Source organism: Ostrinia nubilalis, chromosome 9, assembly GCF_963855985.1.
Source record: "Ostrinia nubilalis chromosome 9, ilOstNubi1.1, whole genome shotgun sequence".
In the NCBI taxonomy this organism is placed as follows: domain Eukaryota; kingdom Metazoa; phylum Arthropoda; class Insecta; order Lepidoptera; family Crambidae; genus Ostrinia; species Ostrinia nubilalis.
The window spans coordinates 2,401,627-2,428,307 of NC_087096.1; the positions used below are offsets into that span (position 1 = coordinate 2,401,627).

At 37.2% G+C, this 26,681-nt stretch overlaps 1 protein-coding gene across 1 annotated transcript in view; it reads right to left on the reverse strand.

Annotated features, from left to right (window-relative positions):
• LOC135074795 (guanylate cyclase 32E) overlaps positions 1 to 26,681 on the reverse strand; it is a 61,444-nt gene that overhangs the window by 15,322 nt on the left and 19,441 nt on the right. The window contains exons 5-10 of the mRNA XM_063969176.1: positions 23,121 to 23,267; positions 10,364 to 10,419; positions 9,744 to 9,896; positions 9,104 to 9,241; positions 8,439 to 8,705; positions 774 to 911 (exon numbers count right to left, since the gene is read on the reverse strand). Of these exons, the coding sequence (XP_063825246.1) occupies positions 774 to 911; positions 8,439 to 8,705; positions 9,104 to 9,241; positions 9,744 to 9,896; positions 10,364 to 10,419; positions 23,121 to 23,267 (899 nt within the window). The remainder of the gene's footprint in view (positions 1 to 773; positions 912 to 8,438; positions 8,706 to 9,103; positions 9,242 to 9,743; positions 9,897 to 10,363; positions 10,420 to 23,120; positions 23,268 to 26,681) is intronic.

Sequence of the window (26,681 nt, forward strand, 5' to 3'; positions counted from 1 at the left end):
ATTTTTACTTTCAGAACCATTTAAGGGCTTTAAAGAGAATCCTGTTACTAAGGCTCCTATGTATCCACGTCAAAAATATATCTAGATTCTAGTCGGCTCACAAGGCCAATATAAATCCCTAAATCTTTTGAACCATAACCGTATCTACGACGTGAATCCACAAAGTGTGTATTAGGCCCGGGTTCCACCACCAAAGCAGAGCAAAGTGGAGCAGAAAAGTGTTTTGAATAACCAATCATATTTCATAATTTCAACATCTCTCCGTTCCGCACAGCTCGATCCATTTTCACCGAAGCGGAGCGATTGTGGAATGAAATCTGATTGGTTATTCAAAACAAATATCTGCTCTGTTCCGCTCCGTCTTGGTGGAAACTGGGCCTTAATTTCATAGCCATTTCTAAATATCAAATATAATTAATTACCTGCTTAATCTTCTTGATTGCCCTTGTAACGTCAATGCTCTTCTTCCGAAACCGCTTCACAGCCACTATGTTGCCGCGACCTAGAGCTATAGTAATTGTTGCTACGAAACTCTTTAAATACAAGTCGATCTGCTTTTAACCGTTTTTAAGCATACTTTAAGCTTTAAACATACCTGCTTAGCTCTTTCTTGATGGCTCTTGTAACGTTGATGATCTTCTTCTGAAGTCGCTTTATAGCTACTACTATGTTGCCGCGACATAGAGCTATAGTGGTATTGTTGCTACGAAACTTTAAATACAAGTCCGACCTGCTTTTAACCGTTTTTAAGCATAGTATAGCTTTAAAAATACCTGCTTTAGCTCTTTCTTGATGGCTCTTGTAACGTCGATGCTTTTCTTCCGAAGCCGTTTTACAGCAACTATGTTGCCGCGACATAGCGCAATAGTAGTATGTGCGCGCCGGGTGTCGTCTTCTTGAGCTGTTATAGGCTGTAACAAGAATTTTGTGTTACATACCAATGGAAATGGTTACCCCTAGTTTCGAATGCCGTTGTTCGGACAAACGCTGTTTTTTGAAACAGAACTTTTGAAATTACGAGGCAGTGGAAAAAAATCGCTACAGCATTCGTTGGTCTTCCAAACTTATGTTTTTCTTATGGATTTTGATTATGAGTAGATCTTAAATAGGAAGTAAATGCAGTGAAATGATCGACTGGTGTCTACTGAAAAGCCTTACTCATTTTGTTTCATGGCATTGATAGCCCTGAAATGGGACAAAGCTACTTGAACTAAGTAATTATTATTTACTGAAAATGTTTTTTGTCTTCGACGTATTTTAATAAAGGAATTAATTTTAGTGAGATGAGTAGGTATGTACTTATTTGTTTACTGTCTGTAACATCTTGTAGTACCTAACCTTGATTACTAGATAAACTTAATTTTCTAATTAATTTGCCTTGCCGTTACTACGAAGTGTTAATAAAATACTAATTAATTCTACGAACAGAATAATGTTCGTAATTAGTTTAGTAATATTTAATAGTAATTAACTAACTACAAAATAAACGGACGGGTAATTACAATATCTAGCTTCATCTAGACGCCTGAATTTGAGTCCAAAAGGAAAGGCTACAAGTAAAGGTGACCTAGACACTGAAATATTGTTGTTATATGACATCGTGGAATAGACTCGCTCGAGGCTATAGTTAATTAATGGTTAAAATTTATTATTCTAATTTACGTGCACGTACTAGACAGATATTAAGAGTCATCCATATACCTAGCAATCGCTTTTAATCTAAAAAATTGGTCATAAACTACTGTAGCTGCTACGGCACAATAAACGTCATCTGTGTAATGTCTCGAATTCGCGTAGTCGGCTTCAATAAATTTTGCTAAATTATTTTTAATTATGATAAAAAAACAGAGCCTGAACTGCCAGTGTCTTTTTCAGAAGAGAGTAAGTATCAGACCTCAAAAAGGAATTACAATATTATTTGCAATATCAATTAAATTTTTAAGGGTTTGGTAAATATCTACTACTGCTGCTCTATTTTCTCAAGTATGTCACAAGACCTCAAATAATTTCTTACAGCTTTATTAAAACATTGCCTCGTAAAAAAACCCTCTACTCATAAAACCGAATAAAGAAATTCGTTAGCAAGATCGCATCAAATCATTAATGCGTAAAGTGATAAAATGGGATGTCTACTTGGCATGACAATATTAAATCCTCGGAGATCCTAAATTTGGGAAACTTCCGTGATATCTCATGAAATATATCGTGCTTAAATAAATAAAAATGATATAATATAGAATTTAATTTCAGACCCTTACAAAAATACTTATTGCTCATAGGTGACTGACATATTTATGTTCTTCTGTGGGCAATTAATTATCACAAACCTTGATTTTTATTCAATTGAATTTATATTTTTTTACCGTTCTCTCATTTGCAAAATTCAGTCTGGATGTTGCAGCACATTTACATTATCCATCTGCCTATACTTAACTTGGGTGGAAACAAGATACTAAGTCAAAGGTGGTAATTCCATGTGCTGCAAGGGCTTGGCCGTTAGTGCAGGAACTTCTGCCTGTCCTAGCGGAGTGGCTACGACGTCGTCTAACCTACCAGATGACCCAGCTACTGACGGGCTACGGGTGGACGAAACGCGGACGAATCATTATCATCGTCATCATTTCAGCCACACAACGTCCACTGCTGAACATAGGCCTCCCCCAATGACTTCCAAATCGCCCTGTTGGTAGCGGCCTGCTTCTACTTTACCAGGTCGTGGCTTACCAAGGGCAACGCCAGGTTTTTAGTGGGTAGGCCCTGCCTAGAAGGGCAGAAAGCAGGGAGAACCCTAGAAAATCCACTAGCTGCCCCCGTGGCTGGTGGGTATACAAATTCAAGTACCTACTTATTTTCCTGACGAAAACAAATACAGTAGTTCCATAGCTACTAGCTGTTTTATTTCGTTTACAGTTTTTAATTACAATAGATAAATATCGGTATTGGATAATTAAGTGAGTTCTCTGTTACAGTTCGTCTATGTAAATATAAGGTGTTATTTTTTATACTGATCATACTTTACCAACGCATCTAATAAAATCATACAAATACAACCCAAGTGTTTTTAAAAAAAAAATCAGGCTAGTTTTTGTTTTTACTTTTCCTAACAAAAAAAAAGATATTATTTTTACAACCATCCTGTCTTCACTCACTGCCTCTCTCTCTTTCTTTACTCATTTCATTCATACGAGTACGAACAATGGCCGCGCGCGTTCATTCAACGTTCACACACATAAAGGTTAGATTACACTAAACCTACGTTACCAAAAAATATCACTCGTGAGTATGTACGATGTTACGTCATGTTAATAGGTACTACGCGCTGGGAGAAACAAAATCTAGCCACTTAAGTAGGTAAATAAGTGTATTTTCATTAGTGTAATAGCGGGGGACTTTTCCAACGAACCGAGGCGAATCATCCGCGTTAAAATAGAAATTTAAAAAAGGATAGAAATTGGAATTCAATATCTACGGTTTCGTAATGCCTACGCAATTTATTTAGAGACGTAATAAAAAAATGATAGGTACATACCTATTACTACTTCGCTTCGCTTCAGTGGAAATGCACCCTAATATTGAATATGAATAGGTGTTGTAAATAAAACTCACTGATCAATTTTCCTGGTTTTAATTCCTAAATTATGATTTGCCATCACACTTTAGATTCATTGATTTTACTTATTCACACATTTACCTATTTTGAATGTTGTTATTTAAAGTTCCTAGGTTATTATTACACTAATCACAATACATTTTGAACGTCAAGCCTTTGTTGAATGTTCACGTAAACACTGTCTTGCACTGTCTAATCTAGCCATGATCGAATTTAGGTAATGCTTCCGGGCTGCACACTTGCTTGCTGTTCACTAGACACCACGTCGGATGTTGTATTCACAATTCGCGCACTAACTTTTTTACGGAAAAAGTCCCTTTCGCGTAAACAAGCACTCTGTAGGTATGTACCTAGGTAGACTTCCGCATCACACTGTAGGTATGTACCTAGGTAGACTTCCGCAATATCCATCGATAGAACTCGGTCGCGGTCGTGGCCCTCTGGCAACAACTCCTTGATAAGGCATTCCGTATTTTTATGCAAAAGCCGCCGTCTGCGGCGCTCGCATCTGGGTACCGCCAGCACTGTGCCGGTGATTGAAATTGAACTCCAGAACTTCGTCCTCGAAGCGCACGGGATCTCGTCAAGTCAGGATACGGCTGCGCTCCCTGAAGCGCTGCGCGGCTCCAAACAAGCAAGGTGTGAAGGTTTTCGACTCGTCAATGTTTCTCGTCGGCCAGTTAGTGTGCCCGAAACATAATTTCACATGCGTTTTGTTATTTATTAAGCGCGGCATTGTAATAACTCGCACATACACTGCAATACGTTTGGGCACATTGAACGGACTGGGACGATTGTCTAAGTTGTTGCGCTCCCGCATGCCGATCGGCGGCTCGACGCGGGCTGTGGGCGCGGAGCGACTGGCTGGCAGCGATATCAATATGGCCGACTCACGCGGCGCGGCACGTGGCAGCGGTCGTTGCCCTCGGCCGGCTACTACGATAGTGCGTAAACGAATACTCACCGCGCTCAAAGGATGATTTATTCTTTATTTTTTTCGTAACATTCTTTGTCGTTTTACTCGAAAACTAGCCTGAATTTTTTTTTAAAAACACTTGGGTTGTATTTGTATGATTTTATTAGATGCGTTGGTAAAGTATGATCAGTATAAAAAATAACACCTTATATAATATTTAGTACTTAGTATTATTAATATTATTGATATTTTTAGTATTGATCTGAAACACATATCGATGTATATTGTTCGTCAAATTATTTTCTGTCACGAGATACGAATATTACTGGTAGGTATTTGAAATGTTTTCGTAATCAAACTGCTCATTCACTCTGATGATGTACACGTATACTAATGATACATCAGCAATAATTAAGGCTTGGTATTTCTGCTAAAGTAGGTATTTCGCGCTGTCAAAATCTGCGCGCTATAATAATATGCGCAATACTTCGCCGAAGACAGCGCGCCAAAGAGCTCTCGCGGCTACACAGTATAGAAATACGCAGTTGGTTAGGTTAGGTTTGACTTCCTTCCGTTCAAGCGTCACACTCACAGCACTTTCTAATACAAATCATATCCAAGTGATACAAATTAAAACAACTTTCAAAATTTTTGGGAATATATTTTAGAATCGAATAAATATAGAATATAACTGCCAAAGTAAACACGGTTCAAAGAGGCGTGGCGTCACCCGACCTTCCGGAAGTTCCGCGCCGGCTAAAAGAATTTCAAGATTACGTCACCCGACCTATCGGTAGATCCTCGGGAGCTTGAGCGATTGGAAAAACATTTTATGATCAGTTACTCGTAGTAGCGATTATTTAGAGCTTGGATAATAAATTATAGTTGTTGCAATTCACAAAGCTTTGCATGTGGTTAATTACATTAATCAGTACACGCATCAATTTTGTTCAGTCTTTTTGTTTATTAATAAATAAAAATATCATACTAAAATTGCATAGGTACATATTTGTTTGTATTGGTCTGGGTGTTTTCTTTCCATAATTTATGTATAACGTATGTACGGGGCTCTGTATCGAAAATCGCTATGAGCAATAAGCATCACACACGGTTACCTGGAGTGCATTACTGCAGCAAAAAGCTTGCCATCTTAAATGAACGGTATAATATCGAGGTTTCGTCAGTACAGTTGCGAACAAAGGTGTTTGTGTAGTTGAGTTGAGAGGTCAAAGTCAAAGTCAAAATTTCTTTATTTGTTTAGACTAATAAATAGTTCTTACAAATCGTCATTTTGCTCTTAAGGAGCCTCTACATGTCTCATAATCTTTTTACCCTACCAGCGCTTCGAGACCAACATTTGGCAAGTGCTGAGAAGAAGCGCCGCAACAAACTCAGTCACCACTGTCTGCCGGTTAATATAAATAGTAGTAGTAGGTACATTCGATTCAGGAGCAGTTCACTGAATTTACCATGCATTCTTGTATGGTGTATCTTATAAGAATGGGTATACAAGATTGCGTGGTATATTAAACAAGGTAGTGACGTGCTAATATCTAGACTTACATATTAAGATACTAGTAGAAATGACTCGCATACATAAATTTGAATAACTTGGATTGACCAGTCCCCGAAAGCAGCGCCTGTTCACAGACATGACGAGTGAACCAGCCATCGCTTCACTCGACCATATTGGAGGGAATGTAACGATGATCATGATGATCATGATCAATGTAACGATGTCAAATTATTGAAATAATAAAACGAACATTTTATTTTTAAAATACATTTTAAAAATAATTTACATTACAGATAACAATGAGAGGATAACATTGCAAGGTCCAATCCAGTCTTAAATCCGTTGATATATGCTGCATCTGCCATGTTTTTGGCTAAAAGATTCTTCTATCTTGCAGTTTAGACTTTTATTACAGACCTCAGATAGTATTTTTGGAAAACTTTTACGCATGGTGGAGGAAGGGACGCTCTAGAGACTCAAGTCTAGAAGGAGTCACATGAACCCCAAGTTTTAAATCCGTTGACATCTGCTGCATCTGCCATCTTTTTGGCTAGAAGATTCTTCTATCTTGCAGCTTAGACCTTTAGGCTACAGACCTTAGACAGTATTTTTGAAACATTCTTACGCATGGTGGAGGAAGGGACGCTCTAGAGACTCAAGTCTACAAGGAGTCATATGAACTCCAGTTTTAAATCCGTTGACATCTGCTGCATCTGCCATCTTTTTGGATAGAAGATTCTTCTATCTTACAGCTTAGACCTTTAGCTACAGACCTTAGACAGTATGTTTTATTATTTATTTGTGTCAGTGTGCTCTTCTAAAGAGTGTAAGACGATTGTATGTAGGTACTATTAAAATGTAATTTTAACTTATTGGTTTTGTCTCATATTTGAGGAATGTACTATGTATCATGAGTAGAGTCTTCGTTTAAAAGGATGCGAACGATTTAAATTTCAATAGGTAGACAAAATTGATAATTTTTAATTACCAAAAATTTAAGCTTTCTCCAGTAACACTGATATTATTATACTGTGACTCATCAAAGTCATCATTGTCAAAAATATTGACAAATCGCGAACTGTCAAGGCCAAAAAACTGACACGCGTCCGTCCTCCGTAAGCGCCACCGCGCGACTGATTGAGATTGTCCAAGCCGTCATGGACGATTTTTTCCACATTTTTTAACATAGTAACTAAATAAGACGCAATATAAAAATTTCATCCGTTAAAAGCCCTCAAGTTATTTCTGAACTTTAGTTTAGTAAAAGATTTAGAATCTGAAATCGCTTATTTTAAAAATAAAACCATAAATAGAAAACGAATACCTAGAGGTAACTTTGGGAATTTATTCTATCGAGTCAACTTCATCAAATCGTGTTTCCATCCGTTAATAGCCCTAGAAAATATCCTCAACTATGCCCAATAAAAATCTTAGCCTTTAATTTTACTGTTTAGTACCTCAAAAATGAAAAATGAAAACCTCATTTTCGCCATTTTCTCTGCTACCCGGCCTTAAGGTGAGTGAGTGTATATGGATTACGAATAATATATTACGTATTTATTGTATGTACCATTATGAACTTTATATTTACTAACTTTGTCTCAATAAATTCATTGATTCGTAAGTATTTATGTCTTAAGTCAAAGTCAAAATTCCTTTATTTGCTTAAACTATTAAAAATAGTGCTTACAAATCGTCAAATATTAAGAAAAAGAAAGAATAATTGAAAAAAATAAATACTTTAAAAGTTTTACTCTTATGGAGCCTTCATAATATGTCTCATAATCTTTTTTCCCTACCAGCGCTTCGAGACCAAAATTTGGCAAGTTTCTATTTTTGGAGATCGTTTTATTAAAATTTGAATTATTACCCTAAAGGCCACTGTTGATTTTTTTGATGACAGCGAAAATGTATTGGCTATCATCAAAAAACAACTGAACGGCATACATGTTGATATTCAATTTTGTTATTTGTATACTGCCACGTGAATACTAATTAAGCAGCAGATGCCCTTGATATCGTATTTCAGAGTCTTGTGACATTTGAAACAGAGGGCGTAGTGTGAGTTTAGGTACGTCAAACAGTAGAGGTGAGCCCAAAGTGAGGTCTTTTTTCAAGTCGCGTTTATTGTATATGTTAATCGTTTATTAAGAAATTAAATGTGTTTTTCTTTGAGGATATTTATTGGGGTTTCAAATAACACCAATATTGTTGGGGCACCATAATTGTGTCAGTAGAAACGAGTTTTCCTGTAAAAAGTAGGTGGGCCGATTTTTGTGATGACCAGTGTATTATTTTCTTTAACGCGCTCGCTAGTGACGACGTTTGATGTAAACTCACATTAGCCCCCAGAATAAATTAAGGTAACGTTACAGGTCTAATTACACGTCTCTCACCTTATCGTTACTGCACGTCGATATGAAAGTCAAGTCCTTTGCTTCGATCCTCCACAAGACCGAAGCAAGCTTCTGCTCGTATCTGTAGTGGCGAGCGAAGAGGGCAGCAGCCAACATGGCGGCCGCTGCGACTGCGGTCGCGGCTACCACCGTGAGGACTCCAGGTTCCTTGGGGTTGGCACACTTGGCACCATTGAAGCCACACGCTGGTTCTGCTACAGGAGGCTGACCCCCGATCCAAGCTATCTTGCTGGCGCCTACCAATTCCTTTTAAAACACCAATTATGTTTCTTTATCATCGCTACATAATGTCTTTTGTTATATTTTTGCTTTTCTTGGTATCGCTTTTATTATTTTTTGCTTTTTTGGAAAATGTAAGGTACCTATACCTACATCCAGCTTTCGTCCTTAGTGCCAACCTAATTCAGAAACTTCCTGATAATAAAAGTTGCTAAGTGTAAAATTTCAGGTGACGCGGGTCGGTGTCTAATCTTATCTACATTCAAGATGGCCTGAAACTTTCAGTAATTGGGTACTGAAAACTTGCATGAATATTGTTTTATGAATAGGGCTTTTTGCTTTGTGCTTAATGTTTTACCTACAGCTTTTTGATAGTATTCTTGTTTATTTTATCCTTAATCTTGAAAAAATCTAATAATACATACTGGTAACACGTCAGAAGTATTGGCGTAGCGGAATGTAGCGACTGGTTGCGCACTCCACCCTCCCGCCGCGCTCTCGTCAGCGACTAGGCCGATGACTGTGAAGTTACCCTCGGCGTCTCCGCTGTTGTCCATTTTTACCTGGTAAACAAACATTTATCTATTTATTAGAAAGTTTTACTTGTAATTTGTGGTGTCAAATTTACTAAAACCATTTTACCTTTCCAAGTAATCTAAATATAGGTAAGCCCGTTGTCGAGAATTTAGGAGACTCAGTGCCGACAAGAATATGCTTTTGTCATGAAATATGAACGTTGCTTTCGCTTTCTGTTAATTCCTCACAGCTGAATGAGTTTTACTGTTGTTGTACAGTCGATAGTACTTCAGATTATACATTTTCGTTACAAAGTAGCACCTATCACAACGACATAAGATTTCAATGTTTACCTTGACGTGCTATCGTCTGTACAAGCAGTACAAGCTTTAGTATCTTAAGGCTGAGTTGCACCACCTAACTTTGACCGTAACTATAACGGTAACCAGTGTTTTTTGTAGGGAGTATACGGCGTTATAGCACAATAAGATGGTGCAACCCTTAGATGCTTTAAGTAATATTGCTATGTTACAATAATTAATAAATTACATCAAAACCCTGGACGGAGCGGTAGGTGGTGGGTCGGAGCAACTTCATCAAAGTGGCTCCATCTGTCGGCTGCAGTCCAGCTCGCATTGCTGCCGTTGCAGCCCTGGCCCAGAGGGTGACGCCGTCGTAGAGATGAGCAGCTTCTATTGGCACCTACAAAATAACATATTATTGGCCTATGCTGTGACTAAACTCTCTGCAGGCCGTCGGGTAAATGAAAGTGGGACTGTATATCCGAAGTCAAAGCATTTATTGTTTATTTTATAGGCGACCTTTTTTACATTAAAAAGTAGTCTAGTATTAACTCTATGTGTAATCAAATCAACAGCGAGACTGTCATAATGTAAGTACCTACTTAAAAGTTGAAACTGTTTGTCAGATAATAATATGCATAGGCATACACACAATTCTAATACATCAGAGACACTACAAATTAATTGTATAAAATATAGGTTACGTAAATTTATTTTGTCTGATCTATCTATAGTAATGATCTGATCTAGATCAGCGGTTCCCGAATGGTGGTCCGCGGAACCCTGGGGTTCCGTGGAAAGGCCGCAAGGGTTCCGTAAAAAATATTATCCCACGTTTCGTGACCGACGTTGTTCGCTCGCACCGACTTGTTTACGCACAAGGGAGGGGCAGGGCATGCGGACGGAGTAGTACGGGGGTTCCGCTAGGAAAAGTATAAACAATTAGGGTTCCTTGGCAAAAAAAAATTGGGAAACCCTGATCTCGATGATCTAATCATAATTACTTCAAAGTGCTAGATAATGCTTTAGTAATGCGGGGTCGTCAACCTATCGTGACAGTGCTATCAATTTTGTGAGCGCCATGTAGTTAATAGTAATTCCCTTTGTACTAACACCGTTTATTTTATAGCGACTCAATACAAATAAGTTGGTATAATGTTTGCTTAGTTGGAGATCAATCAATGTCATTTTATTTAGTTACTTTGAGGTAAAGCTACAGGTATCCTATTGCATTAAACTGAGAATTTAATCAATTACCTAATGATATATCTATGATAGTGTTTCCCTCCAAATAAATGTCCTTTAAATTTTGCTAATGAAAAGCTTTTAATTTAAATAGTAGTTTTAAGTAAATTACTAACACCCTAATTTGAAAATCTGTTATAATCTAAACCATATTTCATTACTTAGCTAATTATATTTGACCACGACACGCGTACGAATACCTAGTTTCAAATTAACGAGGCCTTAAGGCGATTAGTGTCCTCAATCCGCGCCAAATGGGCATTTTGTAAAGCCTACTCCTCTTTTACTGCTGGACAGAAATAGTTGAAAAAAATATATGTTATACAACAGTTCAAGGACTACATTTGTGACGTTTGAATTTTCGCTACGTCTCTTTGTTTTGGATTAAAAAAATAAATACGGGACATCGATTTTTTACTTAAATTCCCTACTCCTCCAAAACGGCTATGTTAATTTAAAAGATTTTTGCACGAATAGATTGGGAATTCTTTAATCTTTAAATGACACGTTGCGTTTTTCAATCGAACATTACTTTCATTCATAAATTTTACTTTTGATAAATTCCGAACGTTTTGCTGTTGAGGGGGCCTTCGCGGGGTGCGGGCGGCAGTCGGCCGCTGGCCTTCAGACGGGGAGGTTGTGTCACTCGCTGCAAACTGACATTAGCGATCAAAATGAATTTTTTCTTTGGCTAAGTTGCACCACCTGACGTGACCTAACTTTGACCGTAGCTTTGGCGATAACCGGTGTTTTTTGTATGGAGTTAGACAGACTTTTGACGCTTGTCAAAGTTGAAGTAAGATGGTGCAACCCAGCTTTTGTTCGACAATAGATTTTATGTCAGAATTGTTCATAGAGTACGTGCAGTCAGACGATACAATTGAATTATGACGCGCTCAGACGCTATTTTCTACCTGAATAGAATCTATTAGTGTAAAAAAACTATAATTGACTCCAAAACAACTGCACTAGATAAATACAAGTAGAAAAATTATTACGTTATTTATTTACTAGGCCTTTGCAATCAGTATCCAAATTAGGAGCTAGTCAGAATCTGTAACTTAATCGATTTACGTGAAGAAAACAATTTATATTTTTCATACTTATTAGAATTAGATTTTAAATATGTTTCTTCGCGAAAATACCACAATTAAAAATAACACCTGTAACGCCCCTGGGTCTGCGGGTGTCTATGGGTGACGGTAATCATTTAGGTACCAACAGGTGATCCGTTTGCTCGTTTGCCTCCTGTCACATTAACAAAAATTAAGATAAAGTGGTATTGAATTGTTCTATAGAGCTTATTAAAAATTTGGATACTGATTACAAAATTAGCCATTTTCGGAGTCGGTGTCGGTGTCCTACCTTTTGGTGATTCGTTTTGGAGTTGGTTTTAATTTTTAGTGAAATTAATCTATTTCATGCCTTTAGTAGATAGGTACCCAGTAGACCTTGTTGTTGCCACTGAAGGTGCATAGGTACTCAGTACATTGATACCATATTTTTCATGTTAAGTGCAAATAAACTTCCCTAAATTACCAAACCATGAAACGTACAGTATATTATTAAAAAGTTTCGCAGATAAAAACTGAAATCCTCTTATAAGGTGATGAATTTTAGGAGCATGTCATGAAACCAAAATTATTAGCATACAAGAGCATGTTTTAAAAAAAATCTTTTTATTTATGATGGAGAATTTACTGCGGCGTAGTAGCAGAGATTTTCCGTTTGTAGATCGTAATAATTTCGAAGAATAGGGATGTTTCGTGGATAAAGCAAGAAAGTAGCAAGAGTTTGAATAAGTCCGTCGGTGAACTTACCAAAAAAAAACTCTAAATGTATTTTTCACTTTTTTAAACTTATGAAAATTTTAAGAGATGAAGCGCACCAAAGTTCAGAAGATGAGGCACATGACGTCAAGGCATGCTTAAAAATGTGGCGATTTGTGTCGTCACGCGGAATTTCATCGCATCATTATCTTCGTAATTACTTGTTTAATTGAAAAATAAAAATATCCTGTGTCCAATATTTTTTGATAATGTAAATTTGACGGACCAAAAGTCTTTTTTAAAGAAACTAGCCTATTCCTATGGCCACATTCCAGCTCCACATTGAAGACTCATGATTTTCAAAGTAGCGTACCTACTTACATAACATTAGGTACTTGCTTATACAGGGTGTCCCAAAAACAATGGATAACCCTTCAACCATCGATAGGCCTCGCCATGGTCTCCCTAACGTCCAATTTTGACCCCAGTAAAAATATCACCGTTTTCAAGATTTTTAAGTTTTTGTGAATTTTTAGAAAATTGTAATGAAATTATTTAGGTATAATAATAAATAAATACAAATCAAACGAGCCTAAACTCGATGGAATCGTTTATTCCCGGAGTTGCTATGGGGCCACTGGCATTCCAGCTCTACCATCAGATCAGCTCCATGTCATCACAATATTGCATTGTCACCCGAATTACATGTATATGAACTCAATCAATTGATGAAGGATTTCTAATAAAAAGACAAATACATTTTCAGTTTATTCTTCATAAGTGATAGACAAAAGCAGAAACATTTGCTTTTTTAGGCCATAGACAATACTAGGTACTAATGCGTTCCAATAGGGCAGGGATGATGACTGGGTAATGAAATCGAAATTCTATTTAGTCCGTCAGACAGATAATTTGAAAATATTAGACTCATATTTTTAAATTTTTTCCATAATCGAATAATTACAGTATTATATTGAGTTGAAATGTCGCGTGACGTCACATTTGAGTAAAAATTCTACTCAAGCGTGGCGTATCGCGCCATTTCAACTCGATGTAGCACTGTTATTATTTAATTATGAAAGAAAATAAAAAATATGAGTCTAATATTTTCTAATTATCTGTCTGGCGGACAAATAATTGAAATTTTGTCATCTAGCCTAGTTGTCGTCAGGAAGTTGGTCTAACTAATTCAGCTTGCAACTAATTCAGCTTGTAAGATTCCACCCGAACAAACATTTATGTAATTACCTACATACATCATAAATTGCAAGCTAAATAAAAGCTTGTAATAAAGTCGGGTTTGTTCAAATTTCGAGAACGACTGAACCGACAAAAGCATTAGAAAATTTACGAAAAATAAAATAAAATTTTATCCCGTACAAAATGTTCATGGATTTTGTTATTTTTATTAAATACCTTGAGTTAAATGACACCGACATCAAGGTTCATCAATTTAAGTTAAAAATAATAGGCAGTAATGTATGAAGAAAGAGCTTCTATTCTGTATCTACCTATGCCCGTGTATTTTTGATCGGTGTCAAATCGGAGTTTTTGGTGCGGGGTACGCGGGTGTTGCTCGCGGCGTGAAGGTCAAACGCCCAAGGTCATTGAGGACACTAATCGCCTTAAACTTTGAGTTCATGAAACGATTGTTAAGTTAAACACATAGAATACTTAATTATAGTAATACTTAATTATTCGGGTCACGGCGCCAGCCTCTGATCCTTTATTTACGAACGACTATTATTTAGTAGGATTATATTTATTTATTTATTTATTTAAAATCTTTATTGCACACATAAAAATACAGTGGTACAACAGGCGAGCTTAATGCCATGTGGCATTCTCTTCCAGCTAACCAGAAAATTAAGCAAAACAGAGAATTTAAGTAGGCGGTGCAAAATAGTACAAATACAAAAAAATAAAATCTAATATAATACATAAAATATTATAATATAAATTAATACAAAATATATATATACCTACATAAATATATGCATATACATAATATACAGTGGATAACGAGAAGGTTTAAGAGAGATCAAGACGACGAGATATGTTCAAGGAAATGCTTGCGCACAGAGTATTTGAACACAAACTTGCTGGGAGCCTGCCTAATGTTCTCAGGAAGAGCGTTCCAAAGGCGAATAGATTGGAGAAGGAATGAGTTAGAGAGGAAACCAGTGCGGTGGGATGGGGTAGAAAGAAGAAGTTTGTTGGAGGAACGAAGTTGCCTTACGTGAGTTGAACTTAGAAGAGTATACTGAGATTTCAGATAGGAAGGAGCATTAGGGTCGTTTAAGATGGTAAAAAGTGTAGTGAGAATTCTGGCATTACGCCGTAGAGGAACAGGTAGCCATTTGAGCTCAGATCGGTAGGAGGAGATGTGGTCATACTTACGTAGACAAAATATGAACCGGATACAATTGTTGAGAAGGCGGTCCAGTTTGTTAAGGAGAACTTGATTAAGGTCCGGATAACACACATCAGCATAATCTATGAGCGGGAAAATTAGGGCGTGGACAAGTAAAATCTTGGTTTTGACAGGAAGGAAATATTTTAATCTGCAAAGAGAACGCAATGTAGCAGTGACCTTCCGACTAATCTCAGAGACCTGAGTCGTCCAGCCAAGAGTAGAGTCAAGGTATAGGCCAAGGTTCTTAACACTAGTACAGTATGGTATGTCCACACTATTAAAAGTGACAGTTGAGACACTATCCATGTTTAAACGACAGAGTTGTCGCTGGCTTCCGATTATTATCGCCTGGCATTTGTTGGGATTAACAGCAACGCCGTAACGATTTGACCATTCCCTGATATGTTCAAGGTCATCGTTTAAGCGGTGTACAGCCTGGTCAATTTCGTCAAAGCGGCAATGTCGGTAAAGTTGAAGATCGTCGGCATACAGATGGTGAGACGAGCCAATACCGAAGGTGATGGAATTGATAAAAATAGAGAAAAGGAGAGGGGAAAGTATACCACCCTGCGGAACACCGGTCACGAGGTCACGCCAGTGGGAAGTAGTTTTATCTATGCGTACGGCCTGTTGGCGTCCGCAGAGGTATGAAGCGAACCAATCCATGACAACTGGTGACATATTGTATCTGGATAACAACGATAGGAGGACTTCATGGTCAACTGTGTTAAAGGCATTGGAGAAATCAATGAGTACAAGCAATGTAAGTTGGCCATGTTCCATTCCCATTCTGATGTCTTCCGTCACCTTGAGCAGTGCAGTGCTGGTGCTGTGGCCAGGACGGAAACCGGATTGGAAAGGACTGAGGAGGTTGTTTGTGAATGTGAGTTTGGACAGTTGGGAGTGAACAACCGCCTCTAGGGTTTTTGAGAGGAATGGTAATATGGATATGGGCCTAAAATTATTTAAGGTGGAAGGATTAGGTATTTTGGGTAGAGGGATTACAAAGGCTTTGCACCAGTTGCGAGGAAACACACCAGAGGATAAGGAAAAGTTAATGATATGGGTAATAAAAGGGAGAAGGAATTCGAGGAGGATAAGGATCATGGTACGGCTAATATCATCAAAACCTACGGCTTTGGATTTGATGGAGAGGATAATTTTCCTGACCTCATCACCAGACACAGCAGAAAACATAAATACTTCAGGAAGTAGAAGAGTTGTGGAAGTTACCTCGTTGATAGTTTGTGATCTGATGAGCGGATCCAAAGTGGAAGCAGAGGAGAAGTGGGTGTTTAGCTCATCAGAAGAGAAAGAAGAGTGAGAAAGTGTGGTAGGGCGTTTGCCAATACCCAGTGTTTTGAGGAACTTCCACACATCCGCAGACGAGGCGTTATTAATGTTATCATGGATATAACCGCGTCTGGCCGATCTCACCATCTGATTGCAACGGTTTCTTGCAACTTTATATTTACACCAGTTTATGTCAGAACGATTTTGTTTGAAGTTGAGGAAAGCCCTATTACGGCGGTTCATCGCCGCACGCACTTCTCTCGAGATCCAAGGAGCAGGAAGATGTTTAAGTTTAACAGGTCGCAGCGGAGCATGCACATCGTAGAGAGACAGCAAGTTAGAATTAAATAAGGCCACCTTATCATCTACAGTTGACGCGGACTGAACCGGACTCCAGTCGAGCGATGCTGCATCGCGCTTAATGGCATCTGCATCCACCTTGCCAAAGTTACGCATCAGCACCGTAGTTGGTTTTTGCTTGGTGGTGTGGAGCCTATAGGTCGCGAAAACTAAGTCATGGCGTGAAAAGCCTGGTGCAGCATATTGGCCATGCGCAATGACACAGTCAGGGGAAGAGGTGATAATTAGATCAAGCCAAGTATCAGGGGAATCGATATTATGATGAGTGGGTTGTAGTGGAAGAATAGACAGATTTAAGGAAGTGAAGAGTGATGACAACTTAGTAGAAGAAGAAGATTTGACAAGGAGATTGGTGTTGAAGTCGCCCATGATCACGTGATGCGTGTAATCCGTACAAATGGGTTCCAAGGTGGATTCAAGTTGGGAGAGGTAATCGATACCAGGAGGGCAATACACCACTCCAAGGACGGCCTTGATGCCCCTCACACTGATCTCGACGAAGAGAAACTCGGCGGACGCACTGTAGGGAGCTGGCGACATGCACAACACCCTATGAGGGATGTCGCTGCGCAAGTATATGGCGACACCGCCACCACCCTTGCCAATCCGATCATTCCTAATTAAAATAAAACCAGGGAGAGCGTAGGATGTGGAGTCAAGGCATGGCTTGAGCCAGCTCTCCGATACGAGGACAGCATGAAGGTTTTCACCGGTGAAAGTTTCCAAGAGATCGGGATAATGTGAGGGGACACTTTGAGCGTTAATATGGCAAATATTGAGAAACCGCTTTGTGTTCAAAAAGTTACGATTTAACGTATCTCTAAGGGATAAAGTATCATGAAATGAGTCTTCATCGAATGAAGAAAACTCGTGAGCAGAATAAAATGATTCGTCATCCATGCCTATTTGTAATATAAAAAATAAAAATAATATATAAATATGACAAAAATAATAATTAAACTACGAATATAAATAAAAGACAAATACGATATACATATACCTGCACTGCACTCTGGCCTGCCGGCTTACATTAAGAATAAAACGAACTAAAACATTGAATAAAAAGTAAAAGCTCTTGAGGTACCCAACGATAAAAAAAAAAAAAAAATGTTTACGTGAAACGGAACGTAGTAACTGGACAATACTATAAAAAAAAATGTAACAGAACAGAAAAGTTTTTATCACGTTTCTGGACGAACGTGACAATGACATATGTCACTCTGACAGCTAAATTGTCAATTTACTTTACATTTTGAGAAAAAGTGTTCGTAAAAGGTATACAAAGATAATAGTGCTTTAAAATTAAAATGTGGGTATAGGTACCTCAGGAAACAGCCTAGTCAGAAGATATTATGGAGGGTACAATTATTTCCCGGCAACCTGTTTGGTGACCGTGCGTTTGGAGCGCTGCGGGGCCGAGGTGGACGCGGTCTTGCTCCTCTTGTCCGCTGTGGCTGGGCTCTCCCTCGCCGGTCCAGCAGGAACAGGCTGCTTGGGGCACTCCAAATCTTGCTCACAATGAATTTGGCGACGCATCCCGTTGGGCAACTTAGCAAATATGTTACCATCAAAACTCCAGCAATTTGTGATGCCAAATCTTTTCCTTGCTTCCGTAAAAAGTTGTTGCCTAGTGCGTGTGAGAAACTCGGAGAGCACAGTAGAGGTCCCCTTCAGGACAGTCTTCTTTCTCCAAACCGCTGTCTTTGTTTACATTTACATTATCACAGATAAAATTATACGAGGTAGCTTACATATAATTTATGAAAGGATATATTAATTAATGATATTTTGTGGGAAGGGTACGGCCTTAGAGTCTGCGATGCTTGCAGATCTTTCATTCATGTTAGTCCGGAAAACATCACTGTCACTATCTAATGATTAACATGTTAAAACATGTTTCCTTTTGATAGCATCATTAGTGAGTCTTTGTTTACATTAAACACTGTGACTTTTATTGATAGTGTTTAGGTAACCTTCAGCTCCAAAGAAGGACCATCAATATCTCCAAAGGACAGGACTAATAACAAAGTGCCGGTTAATGACCTATATCGCTTGCTGGACGAGGGTAACGGCTTTATTCAATAGACAAATAAATTTTAGTCTGACCGTTTAGCCTTAATTTCATTCGTAATTTGCAACTCAGAGCAATATGTTTTCATTTTAGGTGTTGGAGGGCATAGGGTATGTTTTATGTAGAGAACGCGTCTAGGCAAATAATGTAACAATAGAGCCAAAAAGATGGAAGTTACTATACAAAGTTTCTTATATGTGTAAAATACCTTGAGTAATGTGAATGAAATAAGTTTTAATGATGATGAAGCTTACCTACTCTATACCTGAATAAATTGTTTAGTTTTTGCACGTGTCTGAAATTTCTCAAGTTTTGTAAATTCACGTCATTAATACTTATTTAATAAATTACTTACACGCAGACAAACTTTAATGCTTAAACATTATCACAGATAAAATAAATTTGTTGGTTTTCGATGCTTTCGTTAACTGATTTTATAAATTGAAGACTAAATTAAATATTCGACGAGCAGTATTTCGAAATGGAGTAGTGAACCCATAGTAAGGTCTAACTTCATTTTAGAGAAAGCAGATTTGCCACCAGTAATTAGTATTCCGAAGGCATCGCGAAATGCTGGGTCATAATTATATTACGAAGTCCCTTTCCCATTGGCTCCATTCATAAACAAACCAGACTTTAGCCTCCATTAATTCAATTTTGGATTACGTAGGTCTTTTCGTTTCAAATCTAGAAGTCATTGTAAAAGGGGTTCACTACTCCATTTCGAAATACTGCTCGTCGAATCACAATTCATCGATGAAACCTCGTCGATTGCTTGTGTTGTGTGAACGATTCATTTTTGTTTAAAAATCGTCCTTTATTTTACATTAAATCTACATTATAATGTCACAGCGCATAAGTAAATTTCTTTACTCATATGGCCACAGTGTGTACTTGATGTGCCATCCTGCGTACCTACTTATATCGAAGTATTAAGATTAATCGCTTATTCAACCTTCGAAACAAGGATACACCGAGATATATGAGGACTCAGTGCACAGACTAAAAATATGTCCAAGCTTTATGGCATCCATTTTTCAGGGCCATTTTTAAATGACCAAAGCAACTGGCGCGTTGGCATTGAGTAAAAACGCTTTTTTCACTGAACCCTCTATTAATCTAACGCGTCTCTAGTTTAGTCTTAAAAAGGTTTTAATAAAGACGACAACGAAATAAAGTTATCATTAGATTACCTTTAGGACTTTCGCTGTGAATTTTTTTACGAAATCAGATTAGTTGGTATTAAAACAAAGAGTTGTTCGTTTACTGGAAGTGGCTATCTTGTATTGGGTGGTATTTACAGTCAAGATAAACTATTTATTAATCTAACAATGCTTAAATTAAGGCTGAGTTACACCACCTAATTTAGACAGTAACTATCACGATAGCCGGTGCTTTTTGTATGGGATTTGACAGATTTTTGTCAAAGTTAAAATAAGATGGTGCAACCCAGCCTAAGTTTACTGAAATCGGAGTTCTTAACAGTTAAGTCATAATAAAATTACCTGCACAATTTTATAAAAATGATAACGTGATTTTATGTAACTAAACTTACCGATATATCCTCAAAGAGCTTGTGATAGTTCGGCACGCAAAATGGGGGCGCAGCTGACAGCTCTCGAATCATTTGGCACAACATCCTGTATTAAAAATATGTACAGTTAATTAACACGTTGCATTTAAAGGTAGGTATATCGAGAATCGAGGAATCTAGATTCAGAATATTATTATTTATTATGGAAGCATAATAATTATGTTGCAGTCAAAAGTCATAATCGGTCAAAACCACTTTTGACTGCAAAAATTAGCACTGATCCCACCTAACTTAAGTAGTTACTACAGTAATATGGCCAGGTATTCGTCAGGTAAAAGATGTAGACAATTAATTTGTTAGGTCGGTTAAATAAATTGTTTTGCAGTCAAAAGTGATTTTGCCCGATTATGAGTTTTGACTGTAACTTAACACATAATATGTGTTTAGGCACGACTACTTACTCGTAATGTGGATTAGTAGGAAACGAAGGTGTGAGTCTAAGTACTGCACGGAACGCCAGTATGTTGCTGCTGTTCTGCCCCAAATGGTCTTGAAACAAAACGAAGAATTATTTCTTAGAGGTAATTTTCAACTTTGTGAAATGTGTGACACAAGTTTTACCCCAAAGTTTTTCTCTAGCTAGATTAAACGCTAAATACTGATCATATTGTGTAGGTTGTTTTTGAATCACAACTCTTAGCCATTCTTAAAATAATTTAAAATAGTTCCGTAATATTAGGTAAGTAACTAACAATAGCAAAAGATAAAAAAATTCTGTTACAAAATAGCTACCAGAAACTAAAAAAGTGCCAAACTTATTTTGAATGTCAAATAACATTGAGTGAGTAGCCCTTAATATATATTTTTTTTATTCAATAGTTAGTTAGGCAACATTCAAAACATTAATATTATAATTTGGCTACTCCTTTTCCGAGAACTCAGATCCCGAGGGATGCGCCTTAGTTATTTTCGGCAAATCAAAACATCCAGAGCTTCAAGCAAATAATTTGATAAAAATCAATAAAAAGTTTACTTAACTTCGGTGTTTGGGTACACAATCATTTTAATTATTTATCATTCCATTAGAAGTTTCATCCCATTGTTTGTAGGACCAATGTAAATATACAATAATTTCTTCAGCTCGGTAATATTACTATTCAAAAAATTAATTACCAAGTCAAATTAAATATTATTTTGATGCCGGAAAAACATCCTACTGAAGCTAACGAAAAAGTTCAAAGAAAATAAATGACACAATAAGGCTTCAGAAGCAACCAAACAAACGGCACGTGTCACTATTAACGCATGTAAATCCCATGTCTTTATATTTTTCCCCAACGCGGACGGCCGAAGGAAGGTTGTATTCGAAATGATGAAGATTGATCGTTTGAACATAATATATGACAAAAACATTATCTGAGTTATTCATACTTAAAAATTCCATCATAAGATTTGGCTTTTTACTCGCACATAACATTTATAATAAATTTTCATAAAAGTATATTAATGCTCGTTTATGATGCTTGACTGAGCTTTATCCAACAAGCTTCTTGATATTTATTTGATTCGCACCTTTTGTGCCGGCCTAGATTAAATTTTATTCTCGGCTTATTTTGCATTAAAAAATAACCGCTATTTTCTGTTCAAGTTTATTATTCACAAGTAAATAAAATTATTTACTTGTGAATGAATTTAGAGGGATTCTTCTTAGTTGGAGTCTGCTCGAATAAAATAGGTACTCAGATAATCGCGCGTTAAAAAAATGTATGAAAATTTTAGTTCTTGAACGTTTCCACTAGTGGCGCTGTACAATCTGCTATAGGTACATTTAATGTCACTTTTTTATGCGGCCCCCAGATAATGAGGTAAACTAGCAATCTACTTTGGCAAATACAATACAGGCATGGGCTTCAGTCAATGATATTATAGAACTATAGATAATTATGTTACGTTCATAGAAATTACGATTTTAATCCGTGCCGAGCTATTCCAAATTGCACACATTGACAAATGTTACTGATAAGTGAAACAAAAGATACGAAATAGCACGCAAATGAAAGAGATAGCTATAGTTTTAACGATTCTGCACTAACTAATCTATGTCCGCATCGCACGCATCCTTATCGCTCTAACGTCAAAACAAGATCGCTTTCTCTTTCTTAACTTGAACATGGCGCATAGCGTCTTGATTGTTTGCATAAATAATTGAAAATATAAATACTAAATAATTTTGCATAATCACATGTGGTAAGAGATCCCTTGTATTTTGTTTACTTTAGAGTAGTTTAGAGTCATAATTGGTACACTTTTGAAACACACACGATGGCATTTTTTATTTATTTTGGTAAGAACACAGGAACTTACGGTGTGGTACGCACGCGATTGCGCACGACGCAGGCCACACGAAGACTAAACACAAGACGTCCCAATTGGGACGTATTTGAGTATTCACAGCGCGAGCGCTTATAACATATCTGATTTTGTTTTTATATAATATCATTGGTTTCAGTACAATAGGTATTATTCATTTAATAAAATTTACGACATGCTTCACTTGTAGGTAAGTAGATTGATTCCCGCCACAAATTAATTAGTGCGTGTAATGCTAACAAAATTTAGCGCTTCTGAGTACAGAGTAGGTACTTACCTACTAATAGAATAATAGAATCATGTGGTGTTTCACTACATTTAACATCGAAAATCACATCCCTTAGACTTTGCTACGCATTCAAGATATTAGAAAGCTTCTTCCAAATATTTCCCGCAAAGGAATTTTTTGGAATTTTGACGTGAACATGTCACAGTAGATTGTTGTAGGTATCGCCCGTGTTCAAGCGTCTCACAGTGCGCGTGGACGCACAGGGCACATTCAACGCTGTGTGTTCGATTTGCTGCTTCACTTAAGCAAGCATCGTTTGACGAGCAAAGTCACATACCTGCATGTGTGATGGCTGCAGTACTTGGATCGTAGATCTCATCGTCGACGGCTACCACGGCATACTCGCCCTTGTCCAAGAGCCCTCTTCTCTGGAGAACGCTCACAAAGTCTACCAGCGCAATGTGTTCTCCAAGAAAGACGTACACTGTTGACAATAATAGTAAATTAAGGACGTATAGATGGAATAGATAAAAAATGGCTTCAAGAGTAATGTGGTCTCACAGATACGATTTATGTTCCGCAGTTAATGACTGCTTATCATATTCTTTATTGTGACACGAGATCCCTGAAGGTTGAGTTTACCTATTGGAAGCAAACTTAAGGATCATAATTATGTATCACGAGACTGACGGACTCAAGGTTGTGTTCGACTAGCCACTTGTCCTTTACTTTAATGACACCGATACAATATTTTCATTACTATAAGCGTTAAGGTTGTTCTCGAACTCAATAAGCTTGAACAAACAATTATATTACCTAAGTAGTTTAGGATTTAGAATTTATTTTAGGGAACATTTTATTCTTGAGCTGTTTGGTCTCTGCGATTTTCTTAAGTTCTATTTGTACAGATAATTAATTTTGTAACGAAGCTTATTTTGCACTAATATTTTATTATATTTCACATGATATTTTAAAGCAGTTAAGAATTTTCTTTGATAACAGACTCTTTAGTATAATACTCAGACTTACATTAATTAAAAGCTGTATAAAAACCTGCGCGTGTACGTGCAATTTTAGAGGAATTTCTAAATAAATAAATTTAATTGGATGAAGTAGCATTCGAATAATAAAGCTTTGGCTTTCTTATAAATAATGAATGCCTAACCACTCGTAGCTATTATAATAACAATAATAACCTTGGTATGAAACTTTTTATCTATTTTAAATAAGAAAGAATGGATTAGTCACACTGCATGCGGTCTGCGGTCAGGTCAAAGTATGAACAACAGATTAGGTACTGAGACTGCAAATATTACATAGTACCTAGGTAGGTATACGGGTATTAGTTATGCACAAAGATTAATCTAAGGTTAGGTACCTACCTAACCTTAGATTAATCTTTGTGCATAACTAATACCCGTATTTACTATGAGGTCTCACAGTGCGCGTGGATGCACAGGGTCCCAAAAACCTATTCATAGACAATATTTGAGTGGCAGAGTGACACACACGAACCAATCACAGAGCTCTATTCAACGCTGTGCGTTCGACTTTGCATAGCGTTGCTGCTTCGTTTGTGAATACGGGTGTAAGTTAAATGTCATTTAACTCTTTGAGAACCTCTATGATGTTAAAAAGCCAATATCCTTGTGGTGCCAACGGACCCGCTGTAATTTAAAAAGTTTGTTTCCTAAACATACCGACCGGCAATTGACCTTGGGTCCCCTATTTAATAATGGACAGGATAACTTCATTTTAAAGTAGTTGCTTATTAGGTACAGTTAACCAGTGATTAAATTTAAACTTCCAATTTTGTAAAGCAACTTGTATTAAGTTATTTTCTGAAGTCCGAACTCGTTGTTAATTTTATTAATGTAAATTAAGTAAAGGTAAAGTGTTATTAAGTTATATTATGCTACAATTAATAATAAATTATATTAACGTGATTCTATTGGTGCCTCCTGCTTAGCAACTTCAGCAAGTTTCTAAGCCCGGTCGCCGAGCACGTAGAATTTCGTCCAATGACCCCCAGCTACCCATCCTTATCGCTCGCGCGTAAATTATGTTTCAATCATTTAAATGTAAAATGTGTATGCAATGCATAAAAATAAGTTTCATCGCCAATACGAGAATGTTTGATGCCACACACACAATTTCGTCCTCTATTTAAATCTCCTTCAATTTTATTTTGCTAACAAAACTCAACTTGACAAAAGATTGTCCAATTTAAGAGTTAAGTGCTTACTTAATTGATAACTACCTAATTGGGTTTTAAGTTCAGAGCTAAAAGTGGCTAAAATGAAATTTAAATAACTAAAAAACATTCTTATTCAAATCAGACCCTAAAAGTTTTAAACTTATACCTACTTTACATTATTAAACTCATAGCGCTGTTAAATTTTAATGTAAGTGCTTACCAACAAAGGCTTTAAGCTAAAATATTACGGTAATGTCTTGAGCTATAATTTAGTACCTACTTTCCATTTTCTGACGCGTCTATTTTTTCCTTGGGACCTGTTTTTCCCTTGCGTCATTTTCTAGAAAATTGTCAAGCGATATAAGGCAAGCAAAAAGCCGAGGGAATTGCCTGTCACCTTGTATACTTTTAAGGAAAGAGTGATGTTAAACAAACTGGATATCCCACAGAAACAAATCAATGTCTAAAAGATGAAATAGTACACCTATTTATTTACAATTGGTAGTGAAAACCGTATGTATCACATACAAGTACAGGTAGAAATATTCGCTTGTTTTGTGATTACATGAAGGCAGCTAATAATTAAATTAATATCTTTGGACAATTTCACACAGCGCTATCTAGCCCCAAAGCTTAACAGATATATTACTAATCTTACTAATATTATAAATGCGAAAGCTTGTATGGATCTGGATGTTTGTTACTCTTTCACACAAAAGTACTGAACTGATTTTGATGAAACTTTCCAGTATTATTGTTTATTATAATTATAATTTATGACGATCTGTGACACTAAATTTCACGCGGGTGAAGCCGCGGACAAAAGCTAAATCTATATATATAAAAATGAAACCCGTTTTCCGTTGTCACGACATAACATGAAAACGGCTTGACCGATTTGGCTGATTTTTTTTTGTAGTTTTCTAATACTCTGTACAAGGTTTTTACGGAAAAAAATATAAAGAAAATCTCTACGCTAAGGCGGTACGAAGTTCGCCGGGTCAGCTAGTACTACATAAATATTATACTTTTTAAATACATACAGTCATATTATACATAGTAACACCCAGACCCGTCACAGAAATTAAAATTCATCATTTCAATCCGTGGTTGAGGATTCCGGGTGAAGCTCGCTTCCACCTTCGGCCTGATCATCACTTACCATCAGGTGAGATACAGGCCAAGAGCTTCCTCGTTGTGGATAAAAAAAAAATCTGCCCGGCCGGGAATCGAACCCGGGACCTCTCGGCATAGTAGTCCGGTTTAAAACCACTACACCAAACGGCCGAAAATAATGCTAGCACAATGTTTAAAAAAAACAAAGCAAAGCAGTCCCTCGACAGTCAATACACAAGACTTTCTCAAAAGTAAATGAGCAGTAGAAAACTGAAACGTTTCATTTGCTACATAGCAATGTAGCAAATAAATAAAAGTATCTACAGCTATAGTTGCACTTACTCGTAGCTCGTAGTGGTAAGGTGGCGACTGACCTGTAACATTTCTTCGTAACGTAACGTGACATTACGACTAAATGTTGCATGTCAGTACAGCGAGCCGACTCGCTCGCTGCGAGCGCCGCGTGCTCCACCCGGTTGTCGGTATTTTCGCAAATCCCTTTGAGTGTTACGTTACGCATTAATTTTAGGTCAGTACAACCCCAAGCGTTACCAATGAGACGGAGCGCAGTCGAGCAAGGGTACA